Genomic DNA, 21,494 nt, shown 5'->3' with positions numbered 1-21,494 from the left:
AAATTGAAAAATTCTCATGAACATTACCACATCACCAGAAAAATGATCCTTGCAGGAGCTGTAATTCAAATGACACAGACATTGCTATAGGTGAGGCAGAGCCAACAGGAAACGAGAAACACACTTCATTTACACGCAGGTAACCTGGTGGATGAAACTTTGATATATATTGCATCAGCTAAAAGCATGTATAAATGAACATTTTTACAGTTGTTGTTTAAAAAGGGGAACATCACATCAGCATTTATTAGACTGAAGATATTTTCACCTGGTGTCAACACAGGCCAATACGCAAAATCTAGATTTTGGGTTAATGCGCAGTGATCATGTGTTTGTCACTGGATCTCTGTTTAATCAACAATGAATAGATTAATATCTTTATACATTTTTAATAAAGGTCTGGCATGTACACTTGGTAGCACATATATCAACACTGGAAGATTCGAAACAGATTCAGCATATGGGCCGCGGTCACAACTATGTTTTCAGCAAGTGATGCTTTATCATGATCTACATGAAAACAGAATTGTTTTGAATAAACAGAAAAGAAAGTTCAAAGTTAAAAAAAAAAAAAAGTTAAATAGTGTGTTGGATCCACATCAGATATCAAACATCTTCTAGGTTGCTCACTTTTTACAACTACCATTCCTAACCAGCTTACATCTATTACAATGATTCATGATCAGTAGTTAGTTACAGGAGACAGGTTCACTTTCTACATCGTTGGTCTGCGCTTTACTTATATTCTGTATCACATAAGGTCAGGTACTGCTTGATATTCATACACCCCACATAGCACAAGAAAAGTGCAAAGATCCCCTTTAGCTGTCTAAACTCTTGCATTTTACATGCCAATTGTCGGGTAGAATTGGACATGTTAGGCCTTTCGATATTGGAGCAGGCCCCCCCCCCCCCCCCCAAATGAATATTAAGATTCCAAAAACACTCAGATGAAGACAAAAAAAAAAAAAAAAGGAGAAAAATAATCAACGCCACATGCCATCAACTATGCCATCAATAACATAAAGTATTTTACACCACTTGCACCTGAGTTGAATAGTGGAAAAGAGAAGGAGACTCTGTCAGTGCAAGAGAATGATTCATGTGACCACTTTGTCTTAATTACTCAGAACAAGCAGTTTGTTGCAGAATAAAGATATCAGCGTCCCTGGACAGAAAAAAAAATAGCCGCTGCAGTGGTGAGGATGATGAAGACTGCCAGAACAACGATCAAAATTCGGTTTTGGATGATCCTGGAAAAAAGCAGAAGAGATAAAAAAAAACCACAGTGAAAACAGTGGAAAATATATTAAACAATGTAAAGAGGTACAAGGATAAATATCATGGAGAAAAGGCACAGGGCCACAAATTTAGGTTTTCCAGCACCATTCTGCATATCCTGACTGTTTTCACTTCTTTCCATTTCCAGTACTCTACATATCTCTTTATGAAGCTATTTAATTCGACTTTGGGGTTAAAGAAAGAATGAACTTTTCCTTAATTATGCATACAGATACACACATATTAGAACTGAAATGCATCATGCTACTATTAACATTAACTTTCTAAAACAAATTACACTATCAGTCCTCAGTTGATGCAGTCCATGCAGGGTGCTCTGTAGTAGTAAATACCATTACATTTTCAACACTATTCTAAAAGCTTTTTTTTTTTTTCTTATTTAAATCTGAAAGGAAACTTTATTAATTTTCAAGGGATTTTATTATTAGGGTACAACGTTTCAAGGAAATACATGTCAATGAGGTACTTACTTGTACTAAAATACCAAGGGAAAAGTATGAAAGATAGTTTTGAAGAAAAGGATGATATAAAGAAGCAAGTGTCAAACTGTGAAGCTTATGTTGTAAAAACACCTCCGTCTCTGTAGCATACCTTTACTTATGGTAATAGACAAATGTTGCATTTACTATTTAGCATAAGAAAGGGGAAATTTGTGATAATACAAAGATACTAGAAGTAGAATCCTGATACCATGTAATCATTTCTGGGAGAAATCCCTGCTTCTAAAATCAGACATTGTACGGGTCGAGATTTGGCCTGAAATTAATAGGTCATTTAAAATGAAAAAATCAATTAACAATGGAATTTGAGGTATTTTACAGAATGATTCTGAACTGTAAGAACCCAGTGTTTGTTATTCTGTTCTCACAGAGGAGGAAGGATATTTTCATAGGCTCTCTGTGACACAGGAACTTTTGCAAGACATATTTGTACGTGAACCATATCATCAGAATTGGAGAGAGACAGCAAAAAACCAAACCCAAACCAACAACGGAAGAACCCCAAGTTATTTTTGTTCTTATTTTATTGTGGGTTGTTGGTTTTTTTTCGTGCTTCTGTAAAACAGAACAAAACAAAGCTTTTACCAACCAAATAATGGTAAAAGTAAAACGGCGTCTTGTGAAACGTACTGACTGTAAGTCTCAAAGTTGAGGAGAAGGAATGTAATGTGCAAAAACTGAACATATTTCATGCAGTGAGAGGGGACAGAAACTAGAGAGCAGAGGGGAGTTTTCCTTGGAAAGCGTTTTTCATTTGGATGTGGGTGGATATACATATAAATTATACTGGAAAGTGGAAGGAAAAATACAGTTTTAACCTACTCCAGCTCCCTCCATGCTTACCCCCCACCTAAAGAAAAAGCAGCAAATGGATGGATGCAAACTGTCACATCAGACAGACACCCTCCCCTGTGACACTCTAAAAGGACTAGCTCTCTATCCTCCTGACAGGTTACAAAATGATCACATTTGCTGACACGTCTTCCGCAAAACTGCTTTAGTGTTTGTGTCCACTTTCCTAGCAGGAGATGAATGGGCTGCTTTGTCCTCATTTATCACTTAAAGCTGAACTAAGATCTGTCTCGTTTATTTTTCCCTTCCTCACTAGAAAGGCTCAACCACAGCATTAATTCTTTTGCGATGACAGCTAATTCAAACTTAACAGGCAATATTTACTCTGCCAAAAGGATGAGGAGGAGGGAGGGATGTTTCTCACTCTTAAGAAAGAAAAAGAAAAAAAGGGGAGAAAAAAAAGTAGAGGGCTAACAAAATAAAGCTAATTAAGGGCTTTTGGTTCTTGTTGGTTTGCACTTCAGTTTAACACCTGAACTTACAAGCTTCCATTCTGTGGCAGGGTGTGACATTCTCTGCCAAACACCTGATAACAAACGATCCACCCAGGCAAATGCATGAAAACCAGAACATATATTTACTCACTCGGCCTCATCACTCCTGAAAAGATACTCAGCAAAACTGAAACTCAGCAGTGAAATAGATTAAAAGCATGAAAAGTTTTAAAACATTCAGCCTTAAGTAATACACAGTGCAGCTGGCTTGACAACCATTTTATTTGTGGGATGTGGGCCCCAAGGCATCCATAATGCTAATTTACAAAGGATTAACTGTGAGTGAAACTCGCTTAATCTAACACATAGTTAGGCAAAGGCATACATAACATACCAAGTGTTTAAATCAACTCCTATCTCTGGCCCACCGGAAGAGCATTTCATCACCTGAGATTTAAAATTACAAAAAAAATCAGAGGAAAAAAGAAAGGTACCAAATCCTCCAAAAACTTTATTTTTAATGCTCCGTCAGTGCACACCCTGTTGCAAGATTATTTAATCGGTGTCCACGTTCCTAAAATCCTCATCAAGAGAGCATTGAGCATGGCACGCTGCCACCTGTATCTGCTAATTGAAGGTTCACGTACAGCGAGAATCTAGGAAATACATATCAAAGTTCAATTTCTAGGAATCTGAATTAGTCTGCACACTGCAGCAAAAGAATATCATATTAGAAGGAACAAATTAATCATGAAATAGGATGGATGTTATCAACAGACTCCTACACTGAAGCATTATATACTTTTAATATTCAAGCCCACAGTTAAAGATTAATTTTATATCTTTTTTTTTTTTTTAAAAAAAGTATAACATTAAGTTTTACTGTTTTACTTTCAAGTGAGGAAGTAAGATTAAGTGAACTGCAAAGTGTCGGGAGGATGGGGCTCCAAGAGAGGCAGCCAGCAGCAGAATAGACCCATGGAGGGGTGAGCAAGTGGGATGTCTGAGGCTGGTGCTGGGAGCAGCCTGCTCAGGTGGAAGACACCAGTTCTGGGTGTCAGATTTCCTATCTCCAAGTCAGTGGGCAAGGGCAACCCTTTGGAATAAAGAAAATATCAAGAGGAAATGGGGATTGGAGTGATAGATAGACTGCAGTCAAGCCAGCTCACAGCGGTAGAACAATGGTTGGCATTGGCAGGACCCATCTGTAGAGGAGCCTATAGTACTGTCACAGCCAGACACTGCCAGTGGGCATTGCTCTAGGCAAAGCAGCAAGGAATTTAAGTGGGGGAGGGAGTGATCATACCAAAGGGAAAGAAAATGGAGCCTAATACTCACTACAAAAAATCCCAAAGGCTAACATGCTCACAAGAAGCAGATGATATTCTTTTATCTCTACTACACCTTAAATTCAACAAAATCTGGTGAACGAGGAAGCCCAGTTTCTTCTTTGAAAATGCAAAGCATGTTTACAGGGTAAATAATTTAAGAAAGAATACATACTTGAAAGAAGACACCCATTGAAACATCCATGGCTAAAATGCCTGAAGGCAAAAACTTGTGCATTTGCATGCTGCATTTTATTAAGTTAGCACACTGTAGCTTTAAAAGAATGCATGGCCAAATTAAGAGGAATGTGTGACTGAAACATCAAGGATTCCTCAAGTTTACATTATGAATCATAGCACTGTTGATATGAGATGAATTAACCATTTAGTCGATGCAGCTTATGCACTGAATTCACACCAAGTTCTGCTGGAGCCCAGCGTGCTGGAGCTCGTTAACAGCCAATATCTGCTGCTCCTTTCATACTCAGGACTCCAAGAGCACAAGGGCTCATTCTGCTTTTAGTTAGAAGAGATGAAAAATCTGCGCTTTTAAACCAAGCTCCATCTAGTTTATCATGGACAGCAGCCCAAAACGTTTGGGTGCAAAACCACACAGAAACAGTAACTAAAGCACATGCAAGGGTAGCATTAAGCGACGCATGAAAAGAGCCTGCTGGACTAACACTCTGGGCTATCAGAGCAGAAAGTGCATCCTGCTCCTGTTTCTTCTGCTCCTCCTTTCTAAACGCCTGACCCGACTTCCTGGCTTCTCACCACTGGAGCTGCCTCTGGAGCTCATGCCAGCTGTGTTCTACAGCTGATCAACCACACGGGCTGCTTTCCTTCCTGGGAAGAGGGATCACCTGCTCTCACATATATAGAGACCACTGCTTTGGAGAACAAGTCCCACAGCCTTTTCCAAACACTGACATCCTCGGCAAATCACCCATACTCATTCCATGCCAGATATTGTGCTGCCTTTCCACACTGTGAAAAGCCAAATGATTCTCCCTTCTTGGTAGCTTCACACACATGCACAGACAATGTCTCTAACTCTATTTGTGCAGTGTTTAGATCTGTGTCTTATAAACACAAAGCAGTTTCCCAATAAGCTTTTGCAAACCTTACATTAAGGATGCCAACCGTGTTTAAACCTTTTTACAAACCTGCATTCATTAGCAGGGAAGTGCACGACATCTATATGGGTTCAGCCTGATGTCTTGCACATGTCTTAGTGCCTGATTGACCAGCACTGAATAATGATGCCTTGCCATTAAGCACTGATGGTACAATAACAATTGTCATGAAAATTAGCAATCACGGTTACATGTTAACTAAATACAGATACACAAGAACCAGCGCAGACTCCGGGTGCATCAAGAGTTTCGTGTGCTTAACTTGAAATAATGAAGACTACAAATGAAATACTGCAAAAATGTCTTACAGAAGCTCAACTTCGACACTGATACAAATAAAAAAAAATGCAAACGGCTTGGGAGATCAGTTAGCACACATTCATTACAACACAGCTCTTTATCCTTAAAGAAAACGTCTTGAAAAAGAGTGTCCTCAAGAACACAGACTGATTGATGACGGAGCACTGTCCAACAGTGTTTCACTGTAATACATGTATTTAAGATTTAACTAGAAGTGATTCCTATGAGGTAATTGGGCAGAAAGGCTTCTTCTTTGTATGCAAGAACACATTTTAGATGGTCACTTCAAATTACATTTTGGGTACCCTTTCATTTGTAATCCGCAGGTTTACAACATGACATGATAAAACAACTAACATGATAAAAAAAGAAAGGTGCATATAAATTGGTGATGACTTTTAAATGCCCAGTATTCATGATTCAAAAAAACACAAAGTGAAGGTCGAGCCATACAGGCAAATACACAGCAGCATTTGGGAAATAAATATCAGCAAATATGAATTTAAAGTCATACAGCCATACTCAATTACCTTCTGGGACACATACCATTATTGCTATATGTAAGGACATCCTTGTTACTATCTATCAGGAGCTTTCAGATCGAAGCACTAGAGCCAACACAGGGGAATAAAATGTTATGATTGGTAAAGCAAAGCCTTAGATACATAATGATAAATCTCTAAGTTCAGGGTATCTGGGGGCTGTTCGAGTGATTATTCATCTTTCCCATCTTTCGGTTTAAGAATGCTTTTCTTAAATAAAAGCAGCTGAAAAGAACTAGACAGGCTGTGGGAAAACTTAAAGACGTGGCAACCTACTGAAATAAAAGTGTAAGAGAACTATGCCTAGCAAAATTACAGCTGGTTGGAAATGATTTGAGATGTTACATCATTAACAGAAATTAGAAAACAGAAATTCTATCAGTGAAAAAATACCAGCATAACTGCATACAACTCCTTAGCCCTCTTTGAGTTGATGTTAGAAAAAGTACTTGGAAAATTTTCAAGCTTTTTTCCACCCTGCCAAAACTCTGAAATTAAGGCCAAGTTCTTTGTGTTCTCCAGGTGAGCAGGACCAATTCCATTGTAATTGACATTGCATATTTAAAAGTGAAAAGGCTCTGCAGGGTGGCAGAGAGTGAATAGGACTCCCCATGGCTTACTTCTTGCCAAAAAGGCCATATTGCCTGGGCTCCCCCAGTCTGGAGACCCACCACTCCCAATAGGAGCCTACATCCTGGTCCCTGAATTCCCTCCTGAAGGAGTCTCCTCTTACCCTTGGGCTAATGGCTCTACTTTCTTATGCGTAAATCCTCTTGAAAACCCATTAAAATTGCTGAAAACTGAGCTGATAATGAGATTAAAGACTCAGAAACAGAGAATAAAAAAAGATGACATTTTTCTAGGCAAATAGCAGGGTGTTCTGAAAGAGACTGGCCTTACAAAGTGACTAAGATATTGTTGGTAGGTCTGAGAAGTTTTGCAGAGATACATGCTCTAGTTTAAAGATCAGTCTTAAGGACTGGAGCCATGCACTTATAATAGCATGGATACCAATCTCTAGTTACAATATTAGACTCAAACCACATCAATGTCTTTCCACCTGGGCCATGAATGAAAGAATGAATCATGTAATAACAGGTGCAGGAAGGTAGACATACTATCCAACTTTAAACATCAAAATTACATCTAGCTAATCTCTCTCAGTTCCCTGTCTATATGAGCTAGAGTCTTGCTCTGAACTGCCTTTTCTTTTTCCTGCTCATATATACACATCTCAGGAGAACAAGTCAGTTAAGTAGCTAGTTTAGTTAGGCACACATTAGGTAGGGATGAACTCCTCAAAGCTCAAAGATGTGGTCCAAGAGAGGATGACAGTTTCCCAAAACCAAATTTGCTTGGAGAAAGCTTGTTAGCTCTGAAGGCAAAATCATCCACCAAAGGTTTTACCACATTGTAAAATGTCTGCAAACTCCCATAAATCAGAAAAAAAAAAACAAACCAAAAAACAACAAACACTAGAGAGGTGAAACTCAAACATAAAGCAGTAGATTTCATCAGTAATTAGACAAAAAAGTACCTTGATTCATCATCTTTTCATGGACTCCTAGTTTCATAGAAGCTCTGAACAGAGTCAAATGCAACTCCCTCTTGACAGGAATTTTGGAGGAGCAGAAGATGGGAACCAGGCTCAAGGAACTATATTTTGTCACCTTCTGACAATCTTACCATTAAGACTGTAAAGTAAAATAAATTCTATGGTATTTGGTAGTTAAAACACTTACTAATTATGAACAGAAATCTTGTAATAGATAGCAAATGTGGCAAAAGCGTATGAACAGCATTGAAATATTTTATTTGGTGTTATTTGGTGGCCATCAGGATCATGACTATCATAGCTTGCACGAGTTCTGTCTCAGTGAGCTGGCAATCTCAGGAAGTACAAAGAATACACAGGAGACCACAAGAATCCAGGGGGAATAAGTGGATAACAGCTTGATTGAAGTGGCCTGGGAAGGCGGGATATCTACAGAAATGTCTGAAAGACAAATGTATGAAGACATCAGCATGTGAAGTGCAAGAACACAGATAGTCTGGAAGAGGACCTCGTGGACTGTGGGAGCTAGGATATAAGGCAAAAGGAAGGATACTGTATATCTTCAACTAGCTGGGGTTTTACTCGCTGCCTACCTTTAGAACATACAGGGAGGTATTTTTGAAAGATGAAAAGCTCCTTTCTGCTTATGAGAGCCCCTGACAGAGAGCATTTCTCTGCACTAACCTCTGTGACACAACTTCAGCTTTCTCCTGTCCCCATGTTTGCCCCTTCCATGGAGGGAACAAATTAGATTATTACTGTCATTAGGAGGAACAGCGGGTGGCTTCCAGGGCCATGGAAACTCCCCAACCAAAACTGGAGATAGATTAATTCATTTCATGCAAAGCAAAGGCAACACCAGATCTCTCTGGCAAGTCTAAAGGAAGATCATGTGCAGTGGCAACTGCAAGTGGAAGGAGTCAAGGTTGCGTTAATCTCCAACCAGCCTTTCTCAGGGTACTGGAGTGTCAAGAAGAACAAATGATACATTTAGTCACCTGAGCATGACTAAGAACCATAGGCCTCAGCAAGCATTATGAGTGCTTTAGAAGGAGCTCTGAGGGAGGGCAGATAGCCCAGCTGTCAGAGTAATGGCATTCTTGAGCACATTGGCTGCATGTGGCCCTCGTCTCCAAATGGTAAATAGGGAAGAAAAAAAAAAAAAACCAACAAAACCACCCTAACCCAACCCCCTCAAAGCTAAAGCAATTACTTATTCAGCAGATGAAACTATGCAAACTATAAAATGACAAGAACATACATGATCACACATTGGCTTTCACAATAAATACAGTTAAGTTTACATTCTGTCCAATTTAAGGAAAGGAAAAATGTCTAAGTCTGCATTTTATCAACTTCCATAATCATTAGATCGCACTAAAATATATACATCTTATATGGATAAAAGGAAGCAACATCTTTCACCTTGCCTCACTTTAATAACTACAGCTTTGAGGTGTGGTGAAGCTGGAGACTGGACATCATTTTGTTTATATTGCTTTCTCCTTATCACACTATATTTGACTGGGCGTCTTTTTGTATAGAAAGTTTGCTACAATTGCCTTAACAATGTTGACCTCTTTTGTAAAAACCTGAAGGCATCTGCAGCTATTGTTCCTGAAGATAGATGTGCTCTCCAAAATGTTACCATTTCATGGCACCTCTCCAACGACAGAATGGAATTTTTTTTGTATATATTCTTTTTTTTTTTTTTTTTTTTCAAATGCTATAAGAGAAAGGAAAACAATCATGGCTAAGGCCATTTGTGAGATGGCATTAAAAGAGCCTACTCTGAGACAGATAAAAATAATGAGAATCTTTCTGTCAAGAAGGATTTAGAAAATATCACTAGCATTATTAAAATTTAATTTTTTACTGTGCTTTTTGGTTCCCCCTTTTCCAGTGATAATGAGCAGGACTGCACACCTCCACATTGCTAGTACTTGTTTTGAGCAATAAATTCAGCCTTCCAGTCTGAAGACATTTCAGACAACAATTTTGACTGCTATAGGCTTATTTTTCAACCTGTCCTGTGCTTTGAGTCTTCCTATAAAAACCAGTTCATAAGCTAATTTTCCACAAGGCCGGTGGAACAAATAAAAATCAATTTTTGCCCAACTGGTTCTGAGAAAACCTGGGAATAGTGAAGACAGAACAGTGAAAAATAAAAAGAATCGATGTATTCACAAAAGGTTTACCTGATAGAGAACTATCAAATTAGTTGACAGGAGATACTTGCCACTATTAGAGTATTTTCTTTTCAGCATGTTACAGTATTTCTATTAGGGGAGCAGAAATGCCTCTACTTTGTTATGACCTCAGACACCTTGGTTTAATAACCACTCCGAGCCTCCATGCATTCTGTAAAGCTACAGGGCACAAAGTCAAAGTGCAGAAGTACTTGCAGATCTTGCAACCGGAGGGACCTACAGGCCCAACCTGGCTTAGGGTGGGTGTAAGTTTTCATGATCTCAGAGAAAGAGCAAAGATTCCTGCCTCCGTGAACACAGGGAGATATTCATGACCTCAGGCCAACCTTGTCAAGAGGAATTTGGTCCATCAAGAAGGGAAAAAATTGTAAAACACTGCCCAGACTTCCCTCCCCAGCTGAAAAGAAAACCCAAGTGTTCAGGAGAACACTGAAGACCAGTCAGTTTAATACCTCTTGGAGAGCAGAACGCAAATTTCTCCAAAATGGGAATCCCATTCTAAGACTTCCAAACTTTCAGAACTCCAAGTACAAAGCAGAACATAGGCTTTAATACTGCGGTTCAGTCCCTTTCATAATCCTCTCCACTAATTAGGCAAGCGCTTTTGAAACGGTGATACTGAGATGGATGGTTGCTTATGTCTGTCTGTCTGCAGTCAGGAAAACATGTCTGAAAAACCAACTGAAGAACAGAATCTGCTTTTTGCTACAAATTAAACATCACTCCAGTGGAAATAGTACAAATCTGTAATTTCCATGCTTAAGTATTAGGGAAGCTATTTTTAAGTAGCTGTAATCTTCACCATAGTATGCAGCATTTTATACACTCCTTCATTTTTATGAGTTTGCATTAAAATGTGACTCATTTTAACAGGAAAAAAAAAAAAAAAAGATTAAGTATGTCAATCTGAAGCAAAGCTGCACATTACCTATTTAAAAATATTGTAACACCATGGAGACATCATTTCTGAGGCCAAACAAAACATTACTCAATAAAGAAATGGCATGAAATATAAAATATTCAGCAGAGGAAGGGTACTTGGAGTTAAGCAGTTTCACTGTCAGTAAACAGCACCACAATAAATAATATGCATTCAGAAAAAAAAAAAAAAAAGAATACCTGTTCTTCACTACTCAAGATGTAGCACCTTAGTCTTGGAAACTAATACAGATACCAGTCATCTACTTAAGCACATGCAGGGAGAAACTAAAAACACCACACGTTTCGATTGTGAATCTCCTACAACTGATGTTAATTTGCTTATGATATCTGCCTGATTTAGAGCTAATCTTCGGTAAATTAACTCCTAATGCTGTCTGAAATAATCCTCTTAATGCTGGTCTGTCTTGAGTACTTTGTATCAAATACCATGAAATACGCAAGCATAAACAAGGCATGCAGTATTTGCAGTGCTGTTGGCTGCTCTCAAATATTTGCTGTGGGGCTCAACTGTGCCATGAAGACACAAGTGTGGTGCAGAGCCGTGCTGCCCTGGGGCAGCTCCGGGAAGGCACAGGGGCGTGTTGCTCCGGCTGTCCCTTTCACAGGGGTCAGGATGCCAGGACTGTGTCCCACTGCTGTTGGCTGCCTCGGAGAAGAGATGCTCTTTGCTCTTTACAAAATGGTGCAGGAAGTGCAACTCCGTATTCCAAACCTCCCACCTCCAGCAGCACATGGTAATGAGGAAAAGCAAACAGTTTGGGCTTTGAGATTTCAGAATGACAAGATGGGTGTTAAACGGCACTAATTATCAGCTGGAAGCCTAATTTGACAACTGGTTTGAAAAGAGAAAGACAGACAATTTCATTTCTTCAGACGGAGAAATATTTTAAGGGTATTGCTTCAACACTGGTCAACATAATTATTATTGTCAGTGTGCAAACTCCTTATTCAAAAATATATTTTTTCCACTAAATCCACCGGAACAATTTTCTCCCCCCAAATTAATTTAATGATACAGCTGAAAACCTAATTGATATTTGTGAGCAATGCCATTCCAACATATTATTTTCTCAATTTTTGAAACATAAATGGCAGGCACAAGTTTGACTGAATGGACTTCTTTATGTTTTAACAGGCTGTTTATTGGCCCAGACTCCAACATGTAATAAGCACAATTGCAAGATACATTTTTAATTGAAAAATTCATGTATTTTTACTATGAAAATAACTCAAATAAAAGGCAACTTTGTCATGTAAAAGGCTTTAAAATTTTTTTATATGTGGAATGTTGTTTAGAAATTATATGCTCACCATAGCAAATGCTTTTAGGAGGCTATTAAAAGAAAAAAGGTATATATTGTTTAAATCATACTTTATTGGAGCTTGCTTTTACAGTACGTTAAAGAACAGATAAAGCACAGTGATCAGTGAGCCGTATGTGTCCAACAGCCCTTCAAGAGTCTTGTGGAAATGTATAAAACAAGCAGTGATACAATCCTTTGCCAAACACCATCATAAATTTTTTATTTGGCAGCTAACATTCTCACTAGTTTTCTTGGCAGCAATTGGGACCTTTAGCAAGAAAGGTGCAGGAGAAAAATACCTTGTTTAGAGATGTTTTCAACACTTTCTGGGATTTTTCAGAACTTCTGCCTGCAGCACATTTTACAACCACGGTCTCCAGTCACCTGATGAGTAGGTGGTGGTTTTAAACTTTTTTTTTTAATATAGACAGCCTCCTACCCCCCTCTGGCCTTCAGCCTCCGATGTGAGCGTGGAGGGGGGCTGAGGTGCTCCGCAGAGATACAAGCAGTTGCTCTTCTCTGTCTAGACAAAAAACTGAAAATAATATCAGAATGTACCTCTCATTGCTCCTGATACTATCTGTATCTGATTCCCTGACAACAGAGATAAATGAAAAGCAAACATATGCTGATTACTTGTGCATTACTTCTTTGGAGATCTCTGCAGAAAAGCTGGTCACAGGTGCAGAGCCTGGTCAGCCGTGGGCTGCCTCATCCACAGAAGAGTGGGACAGAGTACCCAGATCTGCTCTTCAAGGAGTTGTTTTTTGTTTGTTTTCTAAGATGTACTATACTTGACATCTGATGCACAGCTTTCCTGAGCACACACAGGTTTGCCAGTGCATTGTCTGTGTGCAAACACGGCTCCAGCAGTGCACTGGTTTGGGCTACATGGGATGGAATTACACAGTGGGCTCTCACCAGTTCACTTACAGAGCAGATGTTTTATTTTATGGAGTTTCACTGCTTCAGAATAGAAATAAGATTAACCTATTCCACATCTCAGCAACTTCCTCCAAAAGTTTCACAACAAGGAGATACATTTCAGCCCTTTGCATGGACATGAAGGAAACAGTTTGTCTTAACCAGACGTGGCCCAGGAAAGGTACATTTTCCCCACTTGTTTCAAGTTGGAATTTACTTTTAAGACAGCATAAATTGCTTTAAACACAGGCTTAATGAAAGTGATGATGCTACACTTGCAAAGGCAACCCAATAGGCTTTCCCACAGCTTGTGCTCCAGTTTTGGCTCTCTTGTTTACTAGGGCCATCATCCACCCAAAACCTTTAAAGAGCACACACAGACATCTAGTGGCTGGTGAAAACACTGCAAGCAAGTCATTCCATCTGAGACAGCTCCACCGGAGACACTGAAGTTATGCCAGGTATGAGCGAAGCTAATTTCGTTGCTTACAACTACAGATGGGCAATCAAACAGGAGAGAACTGCTCTCTTTGTGCCATCCCATGTAGTCACGCTGCCTCTGGTAAGAAAGCTGCTCACTTGACAACTCTGCCTTCCCAAATTTCCCTCAGCACTAATTCATTTTAATTCACAGTCTGAGCTACTTGCGCCTTTGCATTTCTCTCTCCTTGCTATTATTTTGTTGTACTCAAAAACGGAGGGGTTTAACTGTGCAGTATCATCTGAGAGACACGCTTTCTGAGTGCAGCTTCACACAGTGGAACTCTACAGAAAGCCACAGAGCAAAACGATTTTACAGGAAACAAAATACACACAAGATGAAAAATACCCAGCCAATAATAAATTCTAAATTGCTGCTGGAGGAATCTGATTTGATCTACAACCCACATCCATCAACGGAAGGATGCCTATAACTTCGGTGGGGTGCGAGTCCCACATCTGCAAAGGAGATCAGGAGACACGGTTTTGCACAAGGCTGTAAGAACCCAGTGCCCCGATCCTGCTCTCACTTACACCAGTTTGAATCAAGCGGTACTCAGCGGTGTCATAACCCTGTACATCTGTGTCAGACCCTGTGTTGCAAGGGCAAGGCTGATGCCAGGAATGCAAAACAGATGTTGCTTTCCCAATGTTTTCTTGTTGTCGTTTCAGTTGTTTTCGCTGGGTTCTGTTTTGGTTTTGGTCGGCAGGACTTTTCAGAGGGCAGACTGGAGCAGCGTTTCTGCCTCTTCCCTTTCATTTTGTGTGCGTGTGTGAATATGCACAGAGCCTTAGTTGCAACTGGGAAAAATCTGTGTTTTTTTCTCTTTTTTCAGCTTCATTTGAGCTATGCTCTGTTCCCTTGGGGCAAAGTGAAAGGTAGCTATTTGCGGATGGGAAAAAGGGCTTTTGTGAATAGCAAAACTGCATCACCGAGCAGCTTAAGAAAAAGATTTTTTGAAGTTATTTTTACTACTATTTTAAGAGGAAATGGGGATAAATATATCTTTTTTGCATGTTGACTCATTAACAAATTTGGCAATAAACACTTTATAATTAAGTCCACTGGTTTACTGCTGTCCAGAAGTTTCTCAGTACTCTTTGCACAGACGGTTTTGGAAAAAGCAGAACTTAGAAACAGCAAAAGGCAACTCCCAGCAGCTTGCTCAAGCAAATCTATCAGAGGCTTAAACTCACTTCTGAGCACTGAAATTTGAGATGCCGTATCAAATAAGCAGTTCTTTTTCCCCGAAGAGAAGAAACTGGGTGTAGCTAACCTAGTGCATAATAGGTTTATTCTCATTCACAAAACAGGAATTACTTTATGGCCCCAAAGTAAAACTAGTGCAGAAATATACTAGCAGATTTGCTGCAGATGTGCGCTGTGACACGTATGCAGAGAATCTGCTATTAATCACATGCTAAGATTTTAATATTATGTAGGGTAATGCAGGCAATCATTATGGTGAAGGTTCTGGATTCATAAAAGCCTAACCCACAAATGGGTCTTTTAAATTTAATACGTTTGAGCTCACTCTCACACTGCACCAGTTGAATTCCCTGCTTCAACCCCCACCCTGCACGCCGTTACATACATTTATTTCAGTATCTATTGTGTGATTCTTTTCGTGTTGGTGCTCGGCTTCTTTCACTGTGACACATGACAGTTGTTGGTGAAAGTGCAGCTTTTCAATTCTTCCCTTTGCCAGACTATGACAGGAATGTCCTTGTTAGAGGGGTTGTTTGTGAGACCTCTGGATCCGCTTCTAGCGCAGGAAATGGTCTGGCTCAAATGCTGGAAAAGCCATCCTTCACCTGAACCCTTCAAAATGTGTGTCCGAACAGAACTAGAACCTATGTATCCGTACCCGGGTTAGGATTACTATGGACAATTATACCGTGAAAATGCATTATTCTGACAAAGCAATCAATCACATTATTTCTCACAATTTCAGTTCACCCCTAAAATTTTCCTTACCTCCATAGCCAGCTGGATATTATATTACCAAAGCTGTTGAAAGGGTGTAACACTAACCATGAAGCCAAAGGCCACTAAAACTATGCAATGCATAAATTTTTATTGTTTGCTCAGCATTGAAATCTCATTAGGGCTCATAACTCATCGGCACACTGCAAACATTTGCATCTGCTGATCATGAGAACTTAGAAGGAATGTACACCTTCGGCTAATTTACTTGTAATGTTTTCAGATGATACTCTGTGCGTGTTGCTTTTTACTTCCCTTTAAAAAAATTCCTCACACAGTTGCAATTGGAATGTCCACTTTTTAAACTAAACTTTCATTAGCAGTTTCTCAAGGTTGTTCTGTTGCTGGCAATGTTCATGATCATCATTTTACAAAAGCTTCATTTGACTTAGTATTCAGGACAGTCATTGTTTGAAAACTGTGCCCCATAGATCATTTTGCTTCATTCATCCTTTTTGCTTTATGCAGTCACATTTTAATTAGATTAAAATTTGTCCTCCAATTAGCTTTCATTAAAGTATATAGTTTACAGCAAAAATCTCCACTGAGTTGTGCTTCAAAACTGTGCCTAAAGTTTAAAATTAAATAACTGTGCAAATGAAGTGATTATGAAGATTATTACTATGCAAAAAACATCAGTCACTTCTTGGTTTACTTATACATTTAACTCTGTAATTTATTTTGCCAACTTCAATACCTCTGTGTTCTCCAGAGTAGTAATCATAATAATATCTTGCAGTTACAGGATACCTTTCATTCCTAAGGATCCTCAGGGGCCTGATTCTGCAACCCTTATGCACATCGGCAGCTCTGCTGTAGTCCTTGAAATGATCTGAATCAGTGCTCCTTGCTCCATGTGCACCAAACCCAGCTACAGGTCAAGTGTTCCCATACCCATGGAGCACGACTATTACGTAAAAAGTACTTTGCCCTATTGCTGGGTGAGATGTAGCAGCTCTTCAATGGCATGCGGTTACAAGACTCACCATTTTGAATGAGGGTGTGAAGACAGTTACTCCACCTGAGTTAAAACTGAAGAGAAAACTGAGAATGTTGTTATCCAAATCGGAAATGGCTCGGTACAACACGGGCTACATCGCCCGTGTCACTCATATCTTCAGATTCAACAAGTATCAGATGCCCAGTTGGTAATGCTTCCTGCACATGCAAATTTACTATGTGCTGAAGGCTATATAAAGTTTACAGTTTGCAAGACTGATCCTACAACCAGACAGGCATTTGTTCTGGAGCAATCTCCCAGTGGAACGCATGGGACAGTGCGTTGGAGCAGAGCTCTGCAGAAACGGATCTGTTTGCAGGAAATTCTCTTCCAATAGCAAAGAGCTATTCCAATAGCTATAAATATATACTCATATAAAAAAAAATAATAAATGAGAGCGAGAGAAAGACAGAGAGATGCAGCCAACATTTAAAAACTAAAAATAGAGAGAGACACTTGGGTTACAAAAACAGGGACTTGTCTTTGCTCTAGCAACATTTTTGTGATAGGAGGAACAGAGCTGAAAACAAATATTTTACTGTAAATGAAATGTGGTTTAAAGCCATGAGAGAGCAACTTCAGCAAAATGCAGCAGTGTACAAGCAGTGTTTCCTATTTACTCATGCACTAATTGGTTGAATCATTAGTAAGTCTTCACATTACTGAGTTAAATAGCATTATTCCCACTTAGTAGACGGCAAAACTAAAGATTAAGGGTGTCAAAGACTAGAAGGGAGCTTATAGTTTAAATGTTCTGACTCCAAGCCTTGTACTCAAGCCAAAACCATGCTTCTAAGATGCAAAGCATCCAGCAGCAATACTAATTTTAGGAGTCATGCTCAGGTCTGTCCTCCTCCCTCTGCTCCCATTTCCTCTTGGTGTTCATTTCTGCCATCACATTGCAGCATGCCAACCTCAGCTGTGCTGATTCAACAGCTTGTGGGTCCATGTGATGAATCAGATCAAGGAATTGATCCAGGACAAAAAAAGAAAAAGGCAAGAAGTAGAGACTGGGAGAGCAGAGCTGTTCTGCACAGGATCAATTCAATTTCAAGACACTGACTCTAGAACTCTAGAGACAGGCAGTGAGTAGTTTTGGGGGCAGAAGATCCCACTGTTGATGCTGATAGTTTCGAATCACAGAATTGAAGCTCAAACTATCCAGAAATCTTCAAATTTTCCTCTTTTTTTTCTCAAATAGCATTTTTTATATACTATACTACCTCTGTACAAGAAATTAGCAGAAGGCAATTCAGAAAATGGAAGTACTTCACTCTCCTCAATTAAAACCCCAAAAACCAAATTCACCCTCTAAGTTATATTGACAAGAATGCAGAAATACTGCTCCATTTCCTCAGTGGAGTTGTCGTGTTTCAGAAAATACAGACAAACTAGCCATGCTTTATGTCAAGAGTGCATTTACAAATACTTTACAAAGGATTTAGATGATTAAACACGTACTGAGACAGTTAATAAAATTTAGGGCTATTTTGGAATTCTCCAAATCAAACGATTGTTTGCAATCCTGGTTACTGCTTTCTACGTTAGGTTGAGCTCTAATGCACACCATCACAACATTCTGTTAATTCTTAATAAATTAGTTATGTTAGCAAAATTGAAAAACAAACAAACAAACAAACAAACAAAGCCCAAATCCTACGTGAAGTAATGCATTAAATAATCAGGACTTTGAGGCTTTTAGGATAAATGAATCAGATCCAAGAGTCAGATATTTGGAGGTAGTTAGCCAGCCCGTGCCGTGAATTAGACACATCATGGCCCTTAAAAATCTCAGCCCTCATCACCACATATGCGGGAATTATGCAATTTTAAAAAGTTGGCCAAGTGTCATCTGAAAAGGCACAAATGCTGAAGTAATTGCAACAGCTGAGGAACACATCTTTTCTTCGACAAAACATCAGCATCATGACAGGATGCTTAAAGCTCCAGCGCTTCATGCTGGTAGTGGAAAAAAAAAAGCCTAACAATAGAAGCCTCAAGGAATGCTAAATATAATTGGTATCCTTACAAAGTACAGCATGCTCTGTTAGAAAAGAATGGTAAATTATTTCTCGTGAGTTTACTAAGTCATTTTAAGCAGGTTCTTCTTTTAATAGTTTTTACATGGTGCTGGACACATGGAACATTTTTAATAAAGAAATAATCTTAGTTTACTTTTTACTGCTACGTGATTTATAAGGTTAAAAAAAAAAAAAAGGTATCTATTCTGGTCGTATATTTGGTGCTATTTTTGCCTAGGAATGGAAACTCAAAGTGGAAATAGAGCCATTCATTCACACTTACAGGATGACATCCCGTTGACAGGCATGCAAACTTGGAAAGGTGCTACACAGTCACTCTTAAAATACTACTCTATATTTTTTCCTTCTAAGCTTCAATTAAGTAAACTTTAAAGAGGGATCAGTACTTCATTAAGGCTAAGGGTTCATCGTTTGCAAGGGATCATCTTTCAGAAGTACAAAGACAGAAAAGTCAAGGCACTAACTACTAAATAAACTGTTTTCACAACAGAAGTGGCACCTTCAGGCCACTCTATGGAGAGATGCTGTGCTGCTGCACATCTACTCACTCAGATTTTGATTTTAAAGATCATTCCCTACTACCATCAGAAAGGTCATCAATCTTTTCTGTGAGGGATTTGGTTATATGTGGTTATATCTGTCTGTATATATATATATATATATATTTTAATTTGGAGAAAACGAAAATCATAAAAGGCATGAAAACACAGTTGAGGTGGATATGTTCGCAGATTCTAATACAGCTGGAACACTGTTGGTGCTAATGAGACCTTAACAAGTGATCCTTGTCTGGCATGCTGTACAAAACAAACTACACTCAAATCCAAACAGAAAAACAGGCAACCTCAAACCTCCTGAACTTGTCGACTTGAGCTTACAAGTCTTATTGGAGCTTGTTCTCAAGCTTGCTTCCAAAAGTCACCCAAAATTGGAAGGACCTTTACAGTGGGAAGAAAGGAAGGAAAAGTTTCCACGTAAGACCTGGCATTTCAAAATGGTAGATACAGCAACCAAGCCCTAGAGGGTCTTGTCAAATTCCTACAAGAACAGTTCATAAGACTTCAGGTCTATCATAACTAAATCAAAATGTCAGGACTCAGAAGCCACACCATAAATCATGCACTCTGAGATCTAGGTACATAATCCTTTGCCTTTCCTTTCTGTTGGGCTTCTGCAGTCCTGTGCATGCCTCTGCAAAGCCAATAAACACATGCTTTCCCTTCTTGCATACAGAGAAAACCTCAGCTAGTCCCAAATTTTAATGATTTTAAATGATGTGTTCTGTCACTCCTTTTCCACCAACATTCTTGTTTTCTTGCTGATTGTAGAAAAGCCTTTGACCTGCTCATGAAAACACCATTTCTATTTCTGTCATCCCAAGTTAACAAATGAGGAGAAAGGAAACTCCTGTGTCACTCCAAAGCTTCACCTTCTGAGTTCCCCTGCCTCATCACAGCACTAGTCCTCTAAAGTAAAGCCAGCAATAAAGGGCTGAAGCTTCAATGAGACATCAGCACTTGCTTAAATGGTATTCCAAATCATAGGCTAAATGGCGGTCAGCAAGAGCAGATATTTACTTCGTGCAGACTCTCTGGATACAATGGATTTATGGCTGCCAATTCTAAACAAGGCTGCTATTGTCTCTTCACATTTTATCTACCTCCATTATTCATTTATGTTGATTTTGATTGATGAAGACAGTTTAAAAAAGGAGGGGAGAAGGGAGGAAGGGGATAGAATACTTCAACTGCTTGGTCTGTAATTTCTGTGAATCTACAGTTCATACTGGAAGAATGTTACTCAAAAGAAATGTCAACTTGCACATTTTGGGAAGAATGTTTCCTTTTGCCTTTCTTTCTTCTAATTGAAATATAGGAAGCAGGGCACAAGCAGTGCTTGTGATACATATCTGATCACTGTAGATACAGCATTTCACACTGCCATCAGACAGGAAAGTCAGTGTTATTCTTTTTAATGAACAAGTGTTAAGACTTCAGCAAAACCTCTTTTTACGTATTTACTTCCTATGCCTCAGCTAATTAAGTTTTAGGCTGGCTTGATCTGCCAAAAACTGCTTGGATCACAGAGTTGAACCTAAGCAGAGTAGATACAAAGTGAAAGCATCTGTCAGAAAGTCACTCTGATGACTGTGGGGAAGTCATAAAGAAGAGGCCCAGCTTTTGCTGTTTTACTTCCAGATACACAGTATTTACTGACCTCTCATTAAAATATCCTGACAGAATACTGATAGTTCCTAATCTGATACATTTATTTCCATGGGAGTCCATGGCTGAGGCCTAAAAAGAAAGAGATTCCTGAGAGTCATTCAAATTCTGTTCACTCCTCCCAGAGTTTTAAGTGAGCTTCTAAGCAAGCACTACAAACTTGCCAAGCTCTCTGCTTACTTATGGGAAAAAAGGAAAATCGAATGCATTCACCACATTCTCGTATCTCCCTACTCAAAGATCTGTCCCAGCTATGCTGACTGTAATGTTCACTTGACTGCCCATGGCCAAGGGCAGCCTAGTACTCAGTTGAATATTTGGTTGCAGGATTTCCTTTCTAGTTCCACCCCTTTCAATGCTTTAAATAGTATGAAGGAATTATAATACAGCAAGAGAAGGAGCAAAAAAAAAAGGACAGATAAATTGTTAAT

General features: G+C 39.1%; 1 protein-coding gene across 4 annotated transcripts in view; it reads right to left on the bottom strand.

The window, feature by feature from the left end:
- Positions 1 to 920: 920 nt before the first annotated feature.
- VTI1A (vesicle transport through interaction with t-SNAREs 1A) overlaps positions 921 to 21,494 on the bottom strand; it is a 249,701-nt gene continuing 229,127 nt past the window's right edge. For 2 of the 4 annotated variants that reach the window (XM_048945665.1, XM_048945666.1), the window contains one exon: positions 1,140 to 1,253. Coding sequence is in view for 2 of the 4 variants with exons in the window: in XM_048945667.1 (XP_048801624.1) it covers positions 1,160 to 1,253 (94 nt within the window). In the remaining 2 variants the exon portion in view is untranslated. Of the gene's footprint in view, positions 1,254 to 21,494 lie in introns of all 4 variants that reach the window. The other 2 variants (XM_048945667.1, XM_048945664.1) reach the window with 2 other exon arrangements.

The sequence above is a fragment of the Lagopus muta genome, chromosome 5, assembly GCF_023343835.1.
Source record: "Lagopus muta isolate bLagMut1 chromosome 5, bLagMut1 primary, whole genome shotgun sequence".
Lineage (NCBI taxonomy): Eukaryota > Metazoa > Chordata > Aves > Galliformes > Phasianidae > Lagopus > Lagopus muta.
Note: the sequence above shows the minus strand (reverse complement) of the source record. Positions and strands in the feature narration are given on the sequence as shown.